The 17,639-nt window shown below is 45.8% G+C and overlaps 1 protein-coding gene and 1 long non-coding RNA gene across 2 annotated transcripts in view; both read left to right on the top strand.

Annotated features, from left to right (window-relative positions):
- The window catches only part of PANK4 (pantothenate kinase 4 (inactive)), a 751,790-nt gene that overhangs the window by 346,549 nt on the left and 387,602 nt on the right, over positions 1 to 17,639 (top strand). Inside the window, exon 6 of the mRNA XM_069610204.1 lies at positions 15,929 to 16,082. Coding sequence (XP_069466305.1) covers positions 15,929 to 16,082 — 154 coding nt within the window. The remainder of the gene's footprint in view (positions 1 to 15,928; positions 16,083 to 17,639) is intronic.
- Positions 10,596 to 11,687, top strand: LOC138473625 (uncharacterized). The gene is made up of 3 exons (XR_011268821.1): positions 10,596 to 10,695; positions 10,800 to 10,898; positions 11,044 to 11,687. It is a non-coding gene; the product is annotated as an uncharacterized lncRNA (long non-coding RNA).

The following is a 17,639-nucleotide window of genomic DNA, read 5'->3' as shown; positions in this document are numbered from 1 at the left end:
AGTATACCCAAACGGCGCGCTTTGAAGTAGTAGGCCTTGCACGGTAGGAAACCAGGTGATGAAGTGCTGTGAAGCGGGGTTAACAAATTATCCTGACAAACTTTCATTGCTGAAGCAAGAACTGTATAAAACTGCTGCAGAAGTATTATATATATTCAGAAATAATAGGTTGCTGCAAAAAGCATCCTGATAGACCATTTATGTTAATTCTGATGAACTAAGGAAATATTCTTTGTTTATGTGAAGATTATTTTGAGTCTCGTTATTAAGAACCTTTGTTGAACCACTGGAGTGCTGGAACTTTTTGTTTTAAAGTTGGAGTCACAAAGAACTGTTAGAACTTGGTTCTCCGGCATGGGATCTGGCATGTATTCACATGCTCACGAATATTCCCTGTCATCAGGCTGGGAATCCTTGGTAAAAGAAAAAACAGTTTCACTTCCACTTTAAAACTGTATTTCTCCTCTAAACCAATCACTGTCCTTTGGGTCATACTGCCCCCATCCAATGACTGTCCTCTCCCTAAGCCCCACCCCTGGTGGCCATCTTCAGATGTGTACCGCACGCTTCACTGTTGGGAGTCCTCAAGTTGCTCTCTGAGCTAATTTCGTGTTTTTTGAAAAATTTTTGTCCGAAATAGTTTTCATTTTGACCGATTTTTGTTTGATCATCTTCGATGAAGAATAGAGACCGGCAGCGGGCATCTGCTACCGGCGAAGATCTTCATCCACCGTCGGATCGTCATCGAAGTTTCGAGAAGACCCGGCCTTGGGCCCACTTCCCGCCTTTTCAGCCATAACCGAAGAGCAGGAAAGTCAAAGCCTTTTCAAACTCTGTGCAAAGTGTGGATTAAAAAACGTCTTTGTCGAAGATCGGCATCATAAATGCTTATATTGCCTGCATCCAGACCACGATGAGGGATGCAAGGTGTGCCGTGGTTTCTTGAAGAAAACCGAAAAAGACTGCTGCAGAAGACTCAGCGTGGCTCAAGTCGAGCAAGGCCACTGACTCAGCCGTGTGACGGGATCAAGCCTCATCTAGGACTGGCCTGTCTGGGGAGTGCTGCTTCGAGGTCCAAGAGAAGGCCAAGGTCTGCGAGGCTAGCCCCGGTGGGTTTGCTGCTGATGCGGGTCCCGACTCGGGCAGAAGGTGATCGCTATCACCATTGGCCTCCACAAGGAGTCTCCCAACGAAGGGGGCCTTTTCAAAGAGAAAGTCCCTAACTCTGTCCAAACTCTGTGTCCGCAGATATGCCAACGAGGGAGAAGTCCGGAGGGGACTCGTAGAAGCTGGCTAAAATCTCTCAGCATGCCAGGTCAACTGAGTCAACAAAGGCACCATCCACGAAAGTAGCGATGAGCACATTGTCAAAGTCAACGACGTCCATAGTGAGAGCATTGAAGGAGAGTGGGTCCGCAAAGGAAGTGTTGACCGCTCCACTGGTGACCTTACCCTCTGAGGCGAGATAGGCTGCAGAGGCAGCGACGAAGTCGGCGCCCACTCTGGTGGTCAGGGAAAGACCTGGCCGCCACACAGACCTAGCAACCTCCTGAGAAGGGGATAGCGACGGTCCCCGCCCCCCCAGTGGACCTTCCCCGGTACGTGGAGCAGATCTACCAACAAAGACAATGATCTGCAGGATGATCACAAAGGGTCCCCTGCTCGCAAGAGGTGGTGTGTCAGCCCAGACCCTACACCTCTGGCTCAGTTTACCACTAGATTTAGGGATTGTAAGGAACTCATGGTGGCAACAGTAAAGATAGACACAAGTGATCACAGTTCAAGGGTGTCTATTGAACTTTGTAATGGGTGAGATAAACGCCTACAATAAACCTAAATCCAAGATGGGAGCAAGCTACGACCATCAAATACTACGGCAGTCGTAGTGGCATCTTGTCAGATGTAAAGAGGCTATACTAAAAATAAATATTGCCAATCCTTACCTCTAAATTACAAAAAGAGTGTGGGATAATGTTCAACAGGAAAGAAAGTGTTCACAAAATGGTAAATCGGGATGGTATGGCTGTGTCTCCCTTTCCCACGTTTTTAGCACGGGATGAGGAAGGACTTATGAGCACAGCACACTCCTGGGCCTCTCCAGCACGAGGCTCACAGTTACAGTTCAACGATATCATAACCTTCATGGGCTAAGTCTCTTTTCTGCAAAGTCTCTTGCCTTTGAAGGCCTGCTGATCCAAAACAACAAACAAAAGTTCTTTCGGTGGTCTTGCACCTTGGGTGATTGCTCTTCACCCCTATGATCTCCCTCTGCCGGGCTCGTATCCTCCTTGCAAAAATGGGCCTCCCTCTGTCGGGTTCACTAGGCCCTTCTTTAACACAGTTCATGAATTTCTAACACAGTTCATGTTTTGCTCATTTTCATCAGAAATGAGGAGTTTCCTTCTCCTAACTTTCTTTCCTTGTGCTCATTTAATGTTGCTATTTGCAACCTTGGGCTCAACACTATTTGGTTTGCCATCAGCGTCCTCTGACTCACCGGCAGTGCTGAACCTGTTGCTTCTCTTGCCTCTGGAGTCAAGGACAGTACCATGGTAGCCAGCATGCCTCCCTGCCTGTGTTATCAATGCAGGATGTCCGCATGCACCGTTGACATCTGTTCCTCCACACGCCAGCTGTAACTCCTGGTTTTATGATTTCCCTTTTGGTGGATTCGCGGGTCGAAGTTGAAAGGGCAAGGGCAGTTCCGCCTTTGTCGTCCCTCCAGGTCTCGCCGCCTTTCTCCTCCATTTGAACTGCCGGATTGGTGTAGCTGTTTCCTTGTGCTTTCGGGCTTGCTCGTCGTGTGCTCTTGTGCTCCACCTTTTATCACTGTGGGGAAGGTAAAGGGCCGTCAGGTGTGCGTGGTTGTCAGTTGCCTGACTCTGCTTGACCCTTGTGTTGGGACATGTCAGGTAAACGGCTCTGGTGTTGGTCTCTTGTCTGTTACAGTGTAAGAAAGTGTTTGTGTCGGAAAAGGGGCAGAGGGGGTAGAGCTACAAAATATCCTATAGGGTAGGATGGGGAAAAGGTGTTACAAGGAAGGGGATACTGCGTCTCAACCTTCGGTGACCCACTTCGACTCCCCGAAAACCCCTTGTCCAGGTGATCCTCCCCCACTGGTCCACCCACAGGAACTCGATCCAATAGCGATGGCCGTCTCCTGGCCACCTGGACGACAGATCTCTGGGGACTAGTGGATGAGACACCTTCAGGTTTCTCGCAGGATGTGTCGTTGGACATTCTAACGACCCTGCACACACTGGTCACTGAAATCCAGCAGAGGATGCCTCCAGGACCTTCGCCTTCATGGGACATGCAAGAGCCTCGGAGGCTACGCTCTCCGCCGTGAAAGAGAAAGGCCAAATAGGGCGCTAGTCCTCGCCATCATCCGACCCCTCCTCTTCCACCACCACGAAAAGAGCCCACCTGGAGCCCCAATCCCGTGTGAACACTGGCACAGACACAGCTATCACAGCTACGGGCACCGACGAGGACGACTTCATTGCGGCCGATGGGGAAATGCAGCATGCGAACGAGCCCCATAGAGCCTCCCCATACGACGAGTTGGATCCTTTCATTCCGTCATGTCAAGGGCCTCTGAAATGTTTGTTAGTCACTAAGGAGATTAAAAAAAAAAGGCTTCCTGTAACAACGGCGCAAGTCGATAAGAAAGACCATTATGTCTGTTCCCTTCCTGGACGACATCTGGGAGGAAGGCCTGGCTCTAATGAGAAACCGGAGTATGCCACGACCAAGCCGGACAGGTTGGAGAAGTACAGGGTTCCAAATTCAGCCCGTATGTGCTTAAGGTCTCAGCCTTTGCCTGATTCAGTGGTCTCAGCCACAGCCAGGAAGCACTCAGCGAACCCGTCATCGGCAGCCTCTACCATCAAGGCAGCTAACACCTGAGCCATTTTGTCCCGATATGTCCGGGAACTATGGGTCAAGTTGGGCCCTGTTCTTGACTTCCTGCCCGAAGACCAGAAGGTCAAGGCACTAGAACTCTTTGAGGAAGGGGGAGTGCCTCGGATCACGCCATCATGGTGGCAGTGGACATCGCAGACGCAAGTTTTCCCCAGATGGGGAGTGGGGTGTCCCTGCGTCAAGGTTGGTTGAAGGCTACAAACCTTCGCCCGGACGTTCAGACAAAGATGCTGGATATGCCGTTTGACAGGGAGAACCTATTCGGAAAGGCAGTCAAGGCACTGCAGGTAATCGAGACCGACAGCAGCATCGGCCGTCATCCTTTCGCTCTTCCAGAGGGAAACCAAGAAGATTTTCCAAGCGTTATAATGCACCGTACCGACCACCTTCATGCTCCTCAAGAAGGGTATGGGGCGCCCTGAAGGCAGAGGAGCACAGCGATCGCACCACCCGCAGGGCAGAGCTCAGACCACCAAGCAGGCCCAAACCTGCCGTGGCATCGGGCCCCAATTTATGCACCCCTGTGGGAGATTGCCTGGCAAAGTGTGGGAAAAGATCACCACGCACAGTTGGGTGCAGGATGTTCTTGGACAGGGGGACGCACCTTGGAGTTCCAACGTAGGTGTCTTTGTATTCCACTGATTCAGCGACAAGAACAGCACGGACCACAGCTTCTGCAGGACGTGCGGGCCATGCTACAGAAGGGGACAATAGAACCCATCGCCAGCATCTCCGGTGCTCGAGTATACTCCAGATACTTTCTGGTTCAAAAGAAAACAGGGGGTGGAGGCCAATCCTAGATCTTCGTCATCTCAAAAAGTACTTGAAGTGCCAAAAGTTCCAGTTGTTCACGTTGCAACACATGCTCGGCTAGATGGTGCAAGGAGATTTTCTTACATAGTTGGATCTGGAGGACGCCTACTTCCACATCCCCATTCACAAACACCTGCAAGTTCCTACGATTCATAGTTCATGGTCATCATTACCAGTTTAAGGCTCTACCTTTTGGCTTGAAATCGGCCCAAGGGTTTTTACGAAGTGCCTGGCCCCGATGGCGGCACATCTTCGTCTGCAAGGCATCCATGTATACCCTTACTTGGACGAATGGCTGGTGCGTTACTGTTCACCTGCTCTGGCAGGCGAACACACATCGTACACCGTACGTCTGCTGATGGAGTTGGGGTTCTACAGAAACTATCGAAAGTCTTGCTTGACATCATCTCAGGGCGAACACAGTGACGTGTTTGGCGTCGCCCTCGGAGGAGAGGGTGAGAGCCATACAAGGAAAAGGACAGTGCTTGTCATCTGTTCAGGCGGCAACGGTTCAGTCCATCAAGTTGCTTCTGGGCATGATGTCCTCCTGCATCAGCCTCGTTCGCCTGTGCAGACTTCTCATGAGATCTCTCCAGGAGTTCCTGGATGCAAAGTGAGTGCATGTGTCGGAATTTTGCAGACAAGATCTCGCTCAATGAGGAGTTTCGTCAGACGATAATGGTGGGGCTTACAACCACATCTCGTCCATGGAGCTCCGTTTCAGGTTCTTATTTGCCAGGAGACGGTCACCACGGACGCCTCTCTAGAGGGATGGGGAGCCCACACCGTACAGTTGCACGCCAGAGGCCTTTGGCAACTAGAGGAGCAGGACCTCCACATCAACGCCCTGGAACTTTGGGTCGTTTTCTGGATCCTCGAGTCTTTTCTCCCTCAGTCTTCCCAGTTCCTCTGAGAACACCTCTGGAAATTCTGTAGCCCACTTGTCCGGCACTTCCGCCGTCATCACTGGTTCCTTTTTAGATTAGCCAGAATGCGGATACCCAAATTGGCCTGCTTGTCCCAACCAAGGAGGGATGATGCCTCCCTTTGTTGGACCCTGCCTTGACATCTGTAAGAGACCCAGTGAAACTTGTTCCAGGCGAATTTGGCATAGGCTCACTTTGGTTTTTTTAAAAAACAATAGTTTTAAACTTTTCACTCAGACACTAATGCAGTCCCCCTGTTTCTATTTTTAGGGAGACCTACCCCAGGCCCTAGATGAAGGCTCCAAGCCGAAACGTCCCTTTGACCAGTACCTCAATACTTGGCCTGGTCACAACATCTTTCCTGATCCATATCTAGACGTCGACCACCTGTTAGGTCACCCTCCAGCCTGGATACACATAACCCAAAGCTTTTCCATTTATTGCTTTTGTTTTGGTTGTTATGTTTGTTATGTATGTTTTATATCTTAATCACTAGTCACTTTAGGTGGTGGTTATAAATTTGTTTTGTCAAAAACAGCTGTTTGAGGAAATATTGAGAATTAATCGTTTTGCAAACTCTGTTTTTGTGATTGAACCCTTTGCAGCTCGCAACTGTTCCTTTTAACAATATACTTTTTTTCTTACTTTCTGATGCATGATTATTAAATGCATCCAGCAGCAAAATAAATTTAAAAAGCTGACAGCTCAATATCAAAAAATGCACGATTAATAAATGCATTCATCAGCGAAATAAATTTAAAAAGCTGACAGCTCAATATCTATCTGTGTCTGAAATTCCTTCTTGTGCATCTTTCACATTTAAAGTGTTTATGTACTGATTTTGACATAATAGAAATAATCCAGGTCTACTTTAGCACAATAGTAGTCCCCAGTAAACGCTACACGTCAGAACAGACCCCCATTGTTGACCTAGTATCTTTAGCCCAATGTTCTGTCGTATTCGGGCTATCCCTTCAGTTACCAGTATTTAGATATAGCACCACGCTATAATAGGGAGTTCCTCTAAAAATTCTTTCAAATTTCTTTCTAATTTCTTTTTTATTTAATTCTAGCACCTGAGCTTTAATTTCAGGTCCACATATACCTACACCTATCAAGGATTTACACGGTACCTGCTCCCCCAGGGGTGAAAAACCTCCCACGTCAATATCATGAATCAAATGCTATCTTTCACGGAAGAAGAAATAGACAACATTATAGAGGGTCCATCTCTCTTCAACTTAGCAGGAGCACAACATCATATTGCTTCCACAGCTTCAGGAGACGCGCTATTAAATTTAAAGAAAAAATGCTTTCGTACGGAAGTCCATGCGCATTTCCTCAGGGAATACCTGAGAGTTAATCTTGTACCAATGGGTCTGCTGGTTAAAAACGAACCAGCATTGTTCCTTGAGGATAAGGAATATATGCTGGGTTTCAGCAAAATCTCAACAAAATGTAGCAGGGACCTAATGGCCTTGACAATAACAACAGCCCAACGAATTCATACCAAAATACAACAAGACCTCAAGGAAGAAGAAGCCAAGTTTCTGCATGATGATAGTCTGTCCAATGCCAGAGATAAATTGAAAGAAATCAACAAAGCCTTCGACCAGTTCACTGCTACCACTTTGGAGAAAAAACATAAAAAATTGGCAAAAGATATAAGTAATTTCAAAATAGAATTAATTTACCCATATCTCTCAGCAGAATATAAGGACAAGAAGGAAAAGGAGAGATTGGCCAACCAAACTGCGGCCACTAGAAATAGACGCAAATGGGTCTCTTTTTCAGACATTTCCAGTTCGGACTCCTCGTCAGGAGATTCTAGCCAAAACAGGAACAGAAATAGACAACAGGGACAATATCAACCCCCTAATCAGATGCCTTTTTTAGGGCAAATGGCCCCCAGAGGCGCATACTGGGGGCCGCCTCCGCACCCACAGGCAATGCAATTTTTCAACTACCCCCAATGGGGACCACGCAACCAGAGGAGGAGAGTCAATCGCAGGGTATAATGGAAATCCCAATATTTAATCTATCAGGACATGTGCTTTCTAAAGAAGAAATCTCCGTCCTTACCAAAGGTTTATCTTTTGTACCTACAGAACATACTGACTGGTTCAAACTGGACTCTGAAGTATCCAATCTTTTCAGAAGTATCAGAAGAAAAGTGTACTTCAGGGACAAGGACCGTCGCCAAGAACAAAATGACACCGGATTAAGAATAAAATCAACATTTAACCCTATGGAAAACGAAGTACCTAGCTCCTTGCTTACATTTGAAAAATGCATCACGAAAGAAATGAGGAAACTCCAAACTGACCAGCAGCAGCTGAGACAGAACTTGACCATAGGGGAACGCAAGGCCCTAACCACCCTAGCCAAAAACAAAGACTTGATTATAAAAACAGCCGACAAAGGTGGTGGGATTGTGATTCAGAGTATAACACAATACAAAGAAATGGTGATGCACTTACTGAATGAAGAAGGCAACTACAAAAAACTAAGGAAAGACCCCTCAGCCGCCATAAAACATAAAATCCAGGAGACAACCAAATTTGCATTAGAGCATGAGTGGATTACAGAGCACGAAGAAACTTTCCTTAATACCTCAGACAACAGAATACCGGCTTTCTATGCTCTTCCAAAACTTCATAAAAACAGTCAAAACCCCCCAGGAAGACCGATTGTATCAGGATGTGGGTCTATTCTTGAGCCCATTTGTAAATTTATAGACCACTTTCTGAAACCTCTGAGCCAACAAACACCTACGTACCTCAGAGATACCATGTCAACCATCTCTAAATTTGAAGGACGCAAGTTCAACAACGAGCAGGAACTCCTAGTAACCATGGATGTTGTTAGCCTTTACACAAACATCCCACAAGAAGCAGCGGTGGAGTGTATTAGACAACATCTAACTCACTTTATGACTCAAACAAGGGTTCCAACTAACTTCATAGTGGAACTACTTGAACTCGCACTAACCAACAACTTTTTCACGTTCGATGACGAATACTATCTCCAAATAAGTGGAACGGCGATGGGAGCTGCATTTGCCCCGAGTCTGGCCATAATTTTTATGGCAGAATTTGAGAGGAAACATGTTATAGACATATCCAACCCGTTCCAAAACAAAATCTCTTCATGGTTTAGATACATTGACGATATCATCCTTATATGGAACGGAGATGAAAATAGCCTCACCTCATTTTTCGAGTGGATCAATACCCAGACCCAAGAGATAAAATTCACTATGCAAAACAGTAATAATGCCATTAACTTTTTGGACCTGACCATCTTAGCCAAGAATGGCAAATTACAATGCGACCTCTACACAAAGGAGACTGAGAGGAACACTCTACTTCATTACAAAAGTCATCATCCAAGGAATTTAAGGGATAACCTCCCGTATGGCCAATTTTTACGATTAAGGCGTAACTGCACCGAAATGAATACATTTCAAGAACATGCAAAAAAGCTCGAAAGCAAACTACGAGAAAGAGGATATCCCAGAAAACTTGTCAGTCGGACTATCAAAAGAGCCAAATACACGCCCAGGGAAAGTCTATTAACACCAAAAATGAAAAACCTGGACCGAGATGAGACCCTTACATTTGTCTCCACGTTCAGCCCTGATACAACTAAACTAAAAAGGATCTTGAAAAAGTTCTGGCCCCTGGTACAATTGAGTTTGCCAGAAGAAAAACCACCAAGAATGGCGCTGAAACGATCCAAGAATTTGAAGGACATGTTATCACATGCAAGACTGGAGAAAAAATCTCAAAGATCAACGCTCTGGAATATGCGGGAAATAAAGGGACATCACCCCTGTGGCACCTGCACAGTATGTAGATTTACTAGGAAAATGTCTTCATTTAGGATTGGCGAAAAAGACTGGGAACTCAGACAGTTCACAAATTGCAAAACAGCCAATGTAATCTACATCATTGAATGTCCTTGCGGTTTGCGCTATGTGGGTCAAACAACAAGGCAAATCCACAAAAGGATAGGAGAGCACAGATCTCGAATCCGATGCAAATCTGCCACAGCCCCAATGGTACAACATTATACTGAAAACCACCATGGCCCAGATGACATCCTATGGTGGGTAGCTGATTCAGTATCAAATACAAGCAATGCCACCAACTCACTCAATCACAAAGAAGCTTGGTGGATTTTTAAATTGAAAAGTACTACAACTGGGTTGAATGAGTTAGATCCCACGCGCTTTTGTAGATAATTGCACACTTTTATACTAGTGAAAATCTCCTGAGTTTCCTCCCCTTCTGTCATCTCCATTTCTCATGTAATTATATGAGCCCACGGGAAGCGGGCTCTTTACTAGTCTTTTACTGGTTTCCCCACCTTCCTTCCGTAGCACACAACTTCACTTGTGATGCATTCTATGCAGTCACCCGGCAGGAACCCCTCTTCAGGATATCTCTGGAATCATCCATAATAACTGGTAATTCTCTTTATTTTTTAAAAACATGCGCAAATATATTTCATTGCCATTCCGTCCCAAAAGGGACATGCGCAAGAGACCAGTGTCTTGTATTGACATGTTCCTACGGCAACGCTACTCCACAGCGGGCCGGCACATGCGCACTCGCTAGTTCAAAGAACACTACTCCTGATGCGCATGCGCATTCAGTACAGACGTGAAGTGCTCGGCGCATTTCAGTTCGTTAACCTGCACGTAGCGATCTAGTCGCAAATAGCAGACGCGGCCCCACACGCCAGCCTGCAGCGAGCCCGAGACGCGGCTCCACACGCCAGCCAGCAGCGAGCCTGGGACTTAATACCAGGTATGTCCTCTTCCTCCTTGGGCACACAGCACAGACCCTTTCCTTACGAATTATCGTAACGGGCGCATACATTTCGCTTCCCTTGTAGGACGACTACAGACCATAAACTATCAGCCAGCCACCATTATGTGCTGGTCCACATCTTAATGATCAAATGCAATTCCAACTGGCACTCTGCGTACTTCCTGAGAGTCGTCGCGCAGCTAGAACCTAGTCAGGTGAGAACTTGTCCTTGTGGCACACTTGGTTAAACATCTTACTGTTATTTTCCTCCATTAATAGTAATCTCACCCAGAACCACATGTTCTTTTGATTTTTGCAGCAATCCATAGCTGACTGCCAGAAGACCAAACCAATTAGCATCTCTTGCCATCCATGAGTTACATTAACTTCAGATCTTAACAGATCTGCACCCCCTAAGGTCAGTCCCGTGTCTTCCTTGTCCTTGATTTTTAGAGTGGTGTACCACATTCACGGAGATTATTATGTCATGTGTTTTTTTAAAAAACAATAGTTTTAAACTTTTCACTCAGACACTAATGCAGTCCCCCTGTTTCTATTTTTAGGGAGACCTACCCCAGGCCCTAGATGAAGGCTCCAAGCCGAAACGTCCCTTTGACCAGTACCTCAATACTTGGCCTGGTCACAACATCTTTCCTGATCCATATCTAGACGTCGACCACCTGTTAGGTCACCCTCCAGCCTGGATACACATAACCCAAAGCTTTTCCATTTATTGCTTTTGTTTTGGTTGTTATGTTTGTTATGTATGTTTTATATCTTAATCACTAGTCACTTTAGGTGGTGGTTATAAATTTGTTTTGTCAAAAACAGCTGTTTGAGGAAATATTGAGAATTAATCGTTTTGCAAACTCTGTTTTTGTGATTGAACCCTTTGCAGCTCGCAACTGTTCCTTTTAACAATATACTTTTTTTCTTACTTTCTGATGCATGATTATTAAATGCATCCAGCAGCAAAATAAATTTAAAAAGCTGACAGCTCAATATCAAAAAATGCACGATTAATAAATGCATTCATCAGCGAAATAAATTTAAAAAGCTGACAGCTCAATATCTATCTGTGTCTGAAATTCCTTCTTGTGCATCTTTCACATTTAAAGTGTTTATGTACTGATTTTGACATAATAGAAATAATCCAGGTCTACTTTAGCACAATAGTAGTCCCCAGTAAACGCTACACGTCAGAACAGACCCCCATTGTTGACCTCACTTTGGTTAGTGGACAAATGAACCAAAACTTGATAAATAAAACTGAAAGGTCCCACTTCGATTCTTAAACAAAAATATCATGAAAATAATAAAGCAAATACAATTGTAGCACATTGGCTCGGGGCTAGGAGGACTTTCTCCCCAATACTTTGCATGGGGTTGAGGGAGGTCTGAAACTATTTGACAGATCTAAATGGAAAGGTTTTTATTGCGTTTAGAGTAAACTTTACAGCGCAAAATAGTTATTTTGAATGGCAGAAACAATATATTTCAGAGGCAGACCTCCTAATAATTGAGAATGAAGTCCTGAATCTCAATGGCTTTACCAGCAAGTTTGGCAATTCTGTAATTGGAGTGCTGCAGAGTCCTCTAATAGACCTCAGTAACTCCTGCTCTTCTGAAGCATGATTGAAGCCATTGTAAGTGTTATCCTTAAGCAAGGGGACGACCCCTGTGTCTGTGTTTTGAATGTAGCTCTTATAATTATAGTCCATTAGTGTTTTTACTAAGGTTCTAGCAAGTAGTTTAGAGACCCTGCTCCTGTATTTTAAACTTGCGGATCAAGCAGGATTTGTGTTGAATGGACAGGCATTTGATATCAAATGAATAGCCCACCTATTGGATAAAACAAAATGGGTTTTCCTGAGCCCCATCCACTCTGATATCCCTTGGCGCTGAGAAAGCTTCTGACAGGGTGGTTTTGGGGCTTTTTCAGAATCTCTGAAGGTTCTGGGTTTTGTTGATTCCCTTTTGTGATGGCTTTTTGCAGCCTATGACATCCCCACTTCTAGGGTAAGGTTTAATGGGGGGGTCTATAGAGCAGTAGGGCTGAGAAGGGTACCCAGACAGGCTGACCTGCTCGCCTGTCCTTTTGGCTAGATCAATGAAAACCTTTGAAAGGAGATTGTGGGTGTATGAATATATTCAGAGAATACAATTTTGGGGGACAGAACATAAACTCTCAATGTTTGTGAATGACATTGGTCTCCATGACCTAATCACTACCTCATATATCCACCTCATGAATGAACTAGAACAATCTACAGCTTTCAAGTTAACCTTTCAAAATCTGACAATTAGACCTTTGCTTTTCAGCTGAAAGAAGGCTTTGTTAATGACAGACACCTTTTAAGTGGGCCAATCAATATATTAGCCTAGGCGTAAACTGCTCAATTAGAACAAGGTGGACTGCAATCTTGTTGTTTTCTTGATGTATTACCTTGGTATCCAACTGAGAATTCTAGGTGAATTCTAGAATGTTGACTTCGGAAAACAATGATGGACAGTGGACATGGTGGTAGGAGGTTTGATTGATTGTAGCGCCTATACACAATGTGTTTCAAAGTGCTTCAAGGAAGGAGGGAACATGGGAGAAAACACATTCTAACAAGTCCTTGAAACAGATCAGACACAAGTCTTTGCACCCTATTTTCTTAATATTAACCCAGTGACAAACTCTCTAATGGAGGTTTGGAATGACCGCTAGTGCTTTCCTTGAAGTTAACCTCCTTTCCCTCCTCTGCTACCCCAATCCATGGAAACCTCCTCTCTAAAGCTGCCTTGAGTAATTCCTTTTTGTAATGGAGGAAGAGTAGAGGCTGGTGTATCTCTAATATGTTTTGTCAGGGGTCTGGTAAGTACTTTCAGAAGTGTAAAGTGGCCAATGGGCCTACATTGGGTTTTACACTCCTCCCAATAGTGAGGAAGCCATAAGGAGCCTTGTTCCCTTTAAAATGCTATTAGCTAATAATGTCTCACCTAAGGGTTACATCTCCAATACCTGTAGGATTCTCAGTTTCACAGGAGTGCCCCCTTGTCATGGAGTAACGGCAGTCCTATATTTGTAGAGTTCTTTCAGATTGTGATTGGGGAATATATTTGAATATGTGTCAATAATTCAATGTGTGTTCAGTATCACAATTTGGCATGTAGATTGATGTATAGGAGGTGAAAAATCTCCTGGTGCCTCAGATAAGTATTGGAGAGATTTTCAGAGATTAAGCCCACCCCTGCACATCTGGTGGGACTACCAGAGGTGGAAGTTGTTCTGGGACAATATCCTATAGATAACCTAGGACCTGCCTGACCTTCATGTTCCTTTGGAGCGTGAGGTTGTGCTGTTGGGCTTATCAGTGAAAAGGATGCATCTACTTTATTTGCCCATAAGAAAGATAGCCGTGGCCATGTTTTGGTAACAAAGCTGACATTGGGTGCGCATTGGCAGAAAGTTGGCCCTCTGCATATCAATTCATGGTGACGGAAGCTTTAATTTCCAATGGTGATGGCAAAGATGTCGAATATTAACCAAGCCTTAATGGTATTTTGTTATAAGGAGAAACTGGCTTATTTGGCCAGAGAACACAGGAAGGGGCTATATCTTGGTTATCTGTCATGGCACCTAGTAAGGCGCAGGCACATAATGTAGGTAAGGCCTGGACTGTAAGGGTTGCTGGCTGGTGTAGGCTGCAGCTTGCAAACCTTGGCAGCCAAACAGACCCAACAGCATCCACCAAGATGGCCCCCAGAGTAGGATGCTCAGCTGAAACCAAGATGGCCCCTGGCAAATCCATGCTATGAAACTCCTTCATGGTCTTGTGGTGCTAGGTGCAGCCCAAGGCTATATAATCCCGCCCTGGGCCACACCCAGTGCTTAGCGTTTTCTCTGGCTGTGATATGCAGACAGCGTAATGCTTACCTTCCTGCTACTGAAGTCCATATGCACTGGCTCCAGCTTACCTGCTTGGAATCCAGTGGTCCTCGTCCTACACCGCCGCTGCGCTTGGACTCTCCTGGACATTCCATTGCAGCTCCACCGCAGCTCCTGAAAAGAGAAAGAACATTGCTGGTTTGATTGCGTCTGCTTCACCCCCACCAGGTCAGCTCACCTCTCAACTGCAATCCAGCATTCTGGACTTCCATTTAAGTGCTTCAAATTGTGGGGCACCTGCTGTGATACCGCGACCCGGCACACTACGTTGCAGCAACTCTGCAGGACCTGAAAGGCAGAGAAAGACACATTTAAACCCATGTTTGCAAGAAGACAAATACATCATTTACAACGTGCACAGCACACTAACAACACGCTTGTTTACGAATAATGCTGAAGAGACATTTAAGCTTGCCAAGCAAGTTTGCAAAGCACAGAAGAGATCTACTGTAAAGCGCAGAAGAGACATTGAGACAGCTAAGATACTTACCTATAGGCATCATGTCCGCCGCAGCTGGTCTGGGCCACCGAACCCAGTCAACAAAACTGGAGAAACAGAGCCTGATTAAAGTTCTCATGACAGAGTGTCACTAAGGTGAGCAGGAGGTTGCACTGCCAGTTAGCACGTCCCCGGAGAGTCCATACGGGAGGTGGTGGGGGAAGAGTAGCTACACATTTGTTTACCCCATTTTATTGTCCATCCTTGGGTTCATCCAGAGGGGTCCAATATCCATCTCAGCAACCCAAGAATCCTACCAAATCACTCTTGACCATACTGTCCGCTGGGCAACAAGTCCGTCAGTGCAACAGAGGGGAGGGAGTGGTTTGGAATAAGCAGCACAGAGTCAAGTACCACACTTCGCTGATCCGGACCAGGCACTCCTGCAGGGCACCAGAGGTAAGCGTTACAGCATCTGGGAGCGGTCAACCAATTGGAGCGTTGAAGGCAGTCAGAAGTACTTGCCTTTCTGGAAAAACATTGTGATACTTTGATATGGTCAGGACACCAGTGTTTTACTTTGTTCTTTAAGAATATGATGACTTGTTTAGGCTTTGGTCAGTAATGCTGCCCACACCACAGACAACAGTCAATGTATTCCTTCTCTGAAATGAACATGACATTTTAGCTGTCAATCTAAAAGGGGCAGGAGGGGTATGATTTGAAATTCTCCAGTGTAGAATGTGAAGTCTTTGTTTATAAGCCATGTTCTTTTCGAAATGCCAGTAGATTTATTTTAGACAAAAAAAAAATACCTGGATCATTAGAACCAGAATCCTCAGAAGGAAGTTACAAAAGAAAAGCAAGGCAACCTGTTGCACAGGGAAGGGGACAGTGTTTCAGATTTTGAAAAATATGTTTGACTTTGGTAACACTCCCCAACAACTTACTATCGTGGCTCTCCTCGCAGAGATCATGAATGGACATTTGAAAGATGTGCACTACATCAAACCAGCTACTTTACACATTTTCCTTTTGCTGGCATTCTAGTACTTAGCTGTTTTTCTTTCTCCAGAGGTTTGACGAGTTGTTGCAGCTGGCCTCGAAGGGACAGCACACCAACGTGGACATGCTTGTCAAGGATATCTATGGCGGGGCTTACCAAGTGCTAGGATTAACAGGAGACCTGATTGCAAGCAGCTTTGGGAAATCTGCCACGGCCGATAGAGGTACCTGAACTAAGTAGATTAACCTAGTTCTTTCCACTGGCTTAGCACCGCAGTCAAGCTAATTAGCACTGCTGCTCCTAATCGCATATTCTCTCTTGTATATTGATTTGGCTAATGTTTGAGTAAATTAAATTGTTCTGCTTTTTCAAATGTCATGCCCTGAAAATGATTTGCTGATTTGCAAGAGCGAGCAGCAAAATGTTTCAACACGGTTGTAGATGCTGCATGTTTGAGTGCCAAGCAAGTCCACTTTTGTGCCAGGAAAGATGCACTGAATGATTTGATTTCCCTGGTGCCCCTTTATGATATGATAAGGCATTTATAACACGCCTAAAGTGTTTCAAAGCGTGAGGCGGCAAGGGAGGGGGAACAGAGGGAAGATGGAGACAATGATACTACTAGGCCAATTGTCATTCAGATCGCGCAAGTGCAGGGGAAGAGGAAAAGTGTGGAGTAGGAGGGGGGTGGGGACAGTGCAGCAGTACATGGGGAAAATAGAAAAATAAACAGTATGCGAAGTAAGGCCAGCTGGTGGCAAGTGCAAGGGTAAGTGCAGACATCGGGTGTCAGATGTTGGTGGGGCACTGTAGGGATACAGAAAACAGTCCCCAAGTGTGCTGGTTGCCAGGGAGGCAGTGCAGGTGTGTAACTGGCGGGGGAGGGGACATGGGCCTGAGATCAGAGGGTGGCCAGGTAACCAGTACAGTTCAGCCAGGAATTCAGCAGGGGAGAGGAGGAGAGAAAGCAGAAGCAAAGAGGAAGGTTTTGAGGTGCTTCCGGAACCGGAGATGGTTCTCCTCAAATTTCAGAGAGGCTGTTCCAGAGGGAGGCCCCAGCGAGGAAAGAGATCTATCACTAACTTGTTGCTTGGAGAAGCAACGGATCCTGAGGGAGTTGGAGGTGGATGAGCGAAGAGCTCGGGAAGGAAGATATTTAGGAAGAGAGAGTTGAAGGTATTGAGGCCCCAGGCCCCAGAAGGCCTTGTGGACAATGCAGAGGGTTTTGAACTTACTACTTGCAGCCATTGGGAGCCAGTGAAGAGATTTCAGTCCTGGAGAGATACGATCCCTGGCCTTGACGCCAAGGACAAGTCTTGCAGTCCTGTTCTGGATGAGTTGCAGAGGGCGGAGAGTAGGAGCAGGCAGATTTAGAAAGAGGCTGTTGCAGTAGTCCAGCCTAGAGAAAACCCGCACTCTGGAGACAGTGAGCTTCTGGGGGAAGGAAAGGAAGAATACCTCCGAGGAGGTGCAGCTGGTAGTGTGACTTCTTAGAGACGTCAGAGATGTGAGGAGAGAAGGAGAGTGTGGAGTTGAAGATGACCCCGAGGTTTTTAGCTTTGCAAAGTCGGAGCAGGAAGAGGGCCAAGAGGGGCTGGCAAGAGAGTGACAGGAAGGGCGGAAGCGGGTTTGCCGATGAGGAGAATCTGTTTTACTGGCATTAAGGCAGTGATTGTTGCCGGCACACAATCTTTGTAGGCAATCGCTGACGGGGAGGGTTGCCCTTACTGCGATGGTTGGTAAAGTGATTTGGGCAAAGGGTGTATTTCTATAGTTCACT

This window comes from Ambystoma mexicanum, chromosome 8, assembly GCF_040938575.1.
Source record: "Ambystoma mexicanum isolate Mex_15411 chromosome 8, UKY_AmexF1_1, whole genome shotgun sequence".
Lineage (NCBI taxonomy): Eukaryota > Metazoa > Chordata > Amphibia > Caudata > Ambystomatidae > Ambystoma > Ambystoma mexicanum.
This window is presented reverse-complemented; position numbering and strand designations above follow the sequence as displayed.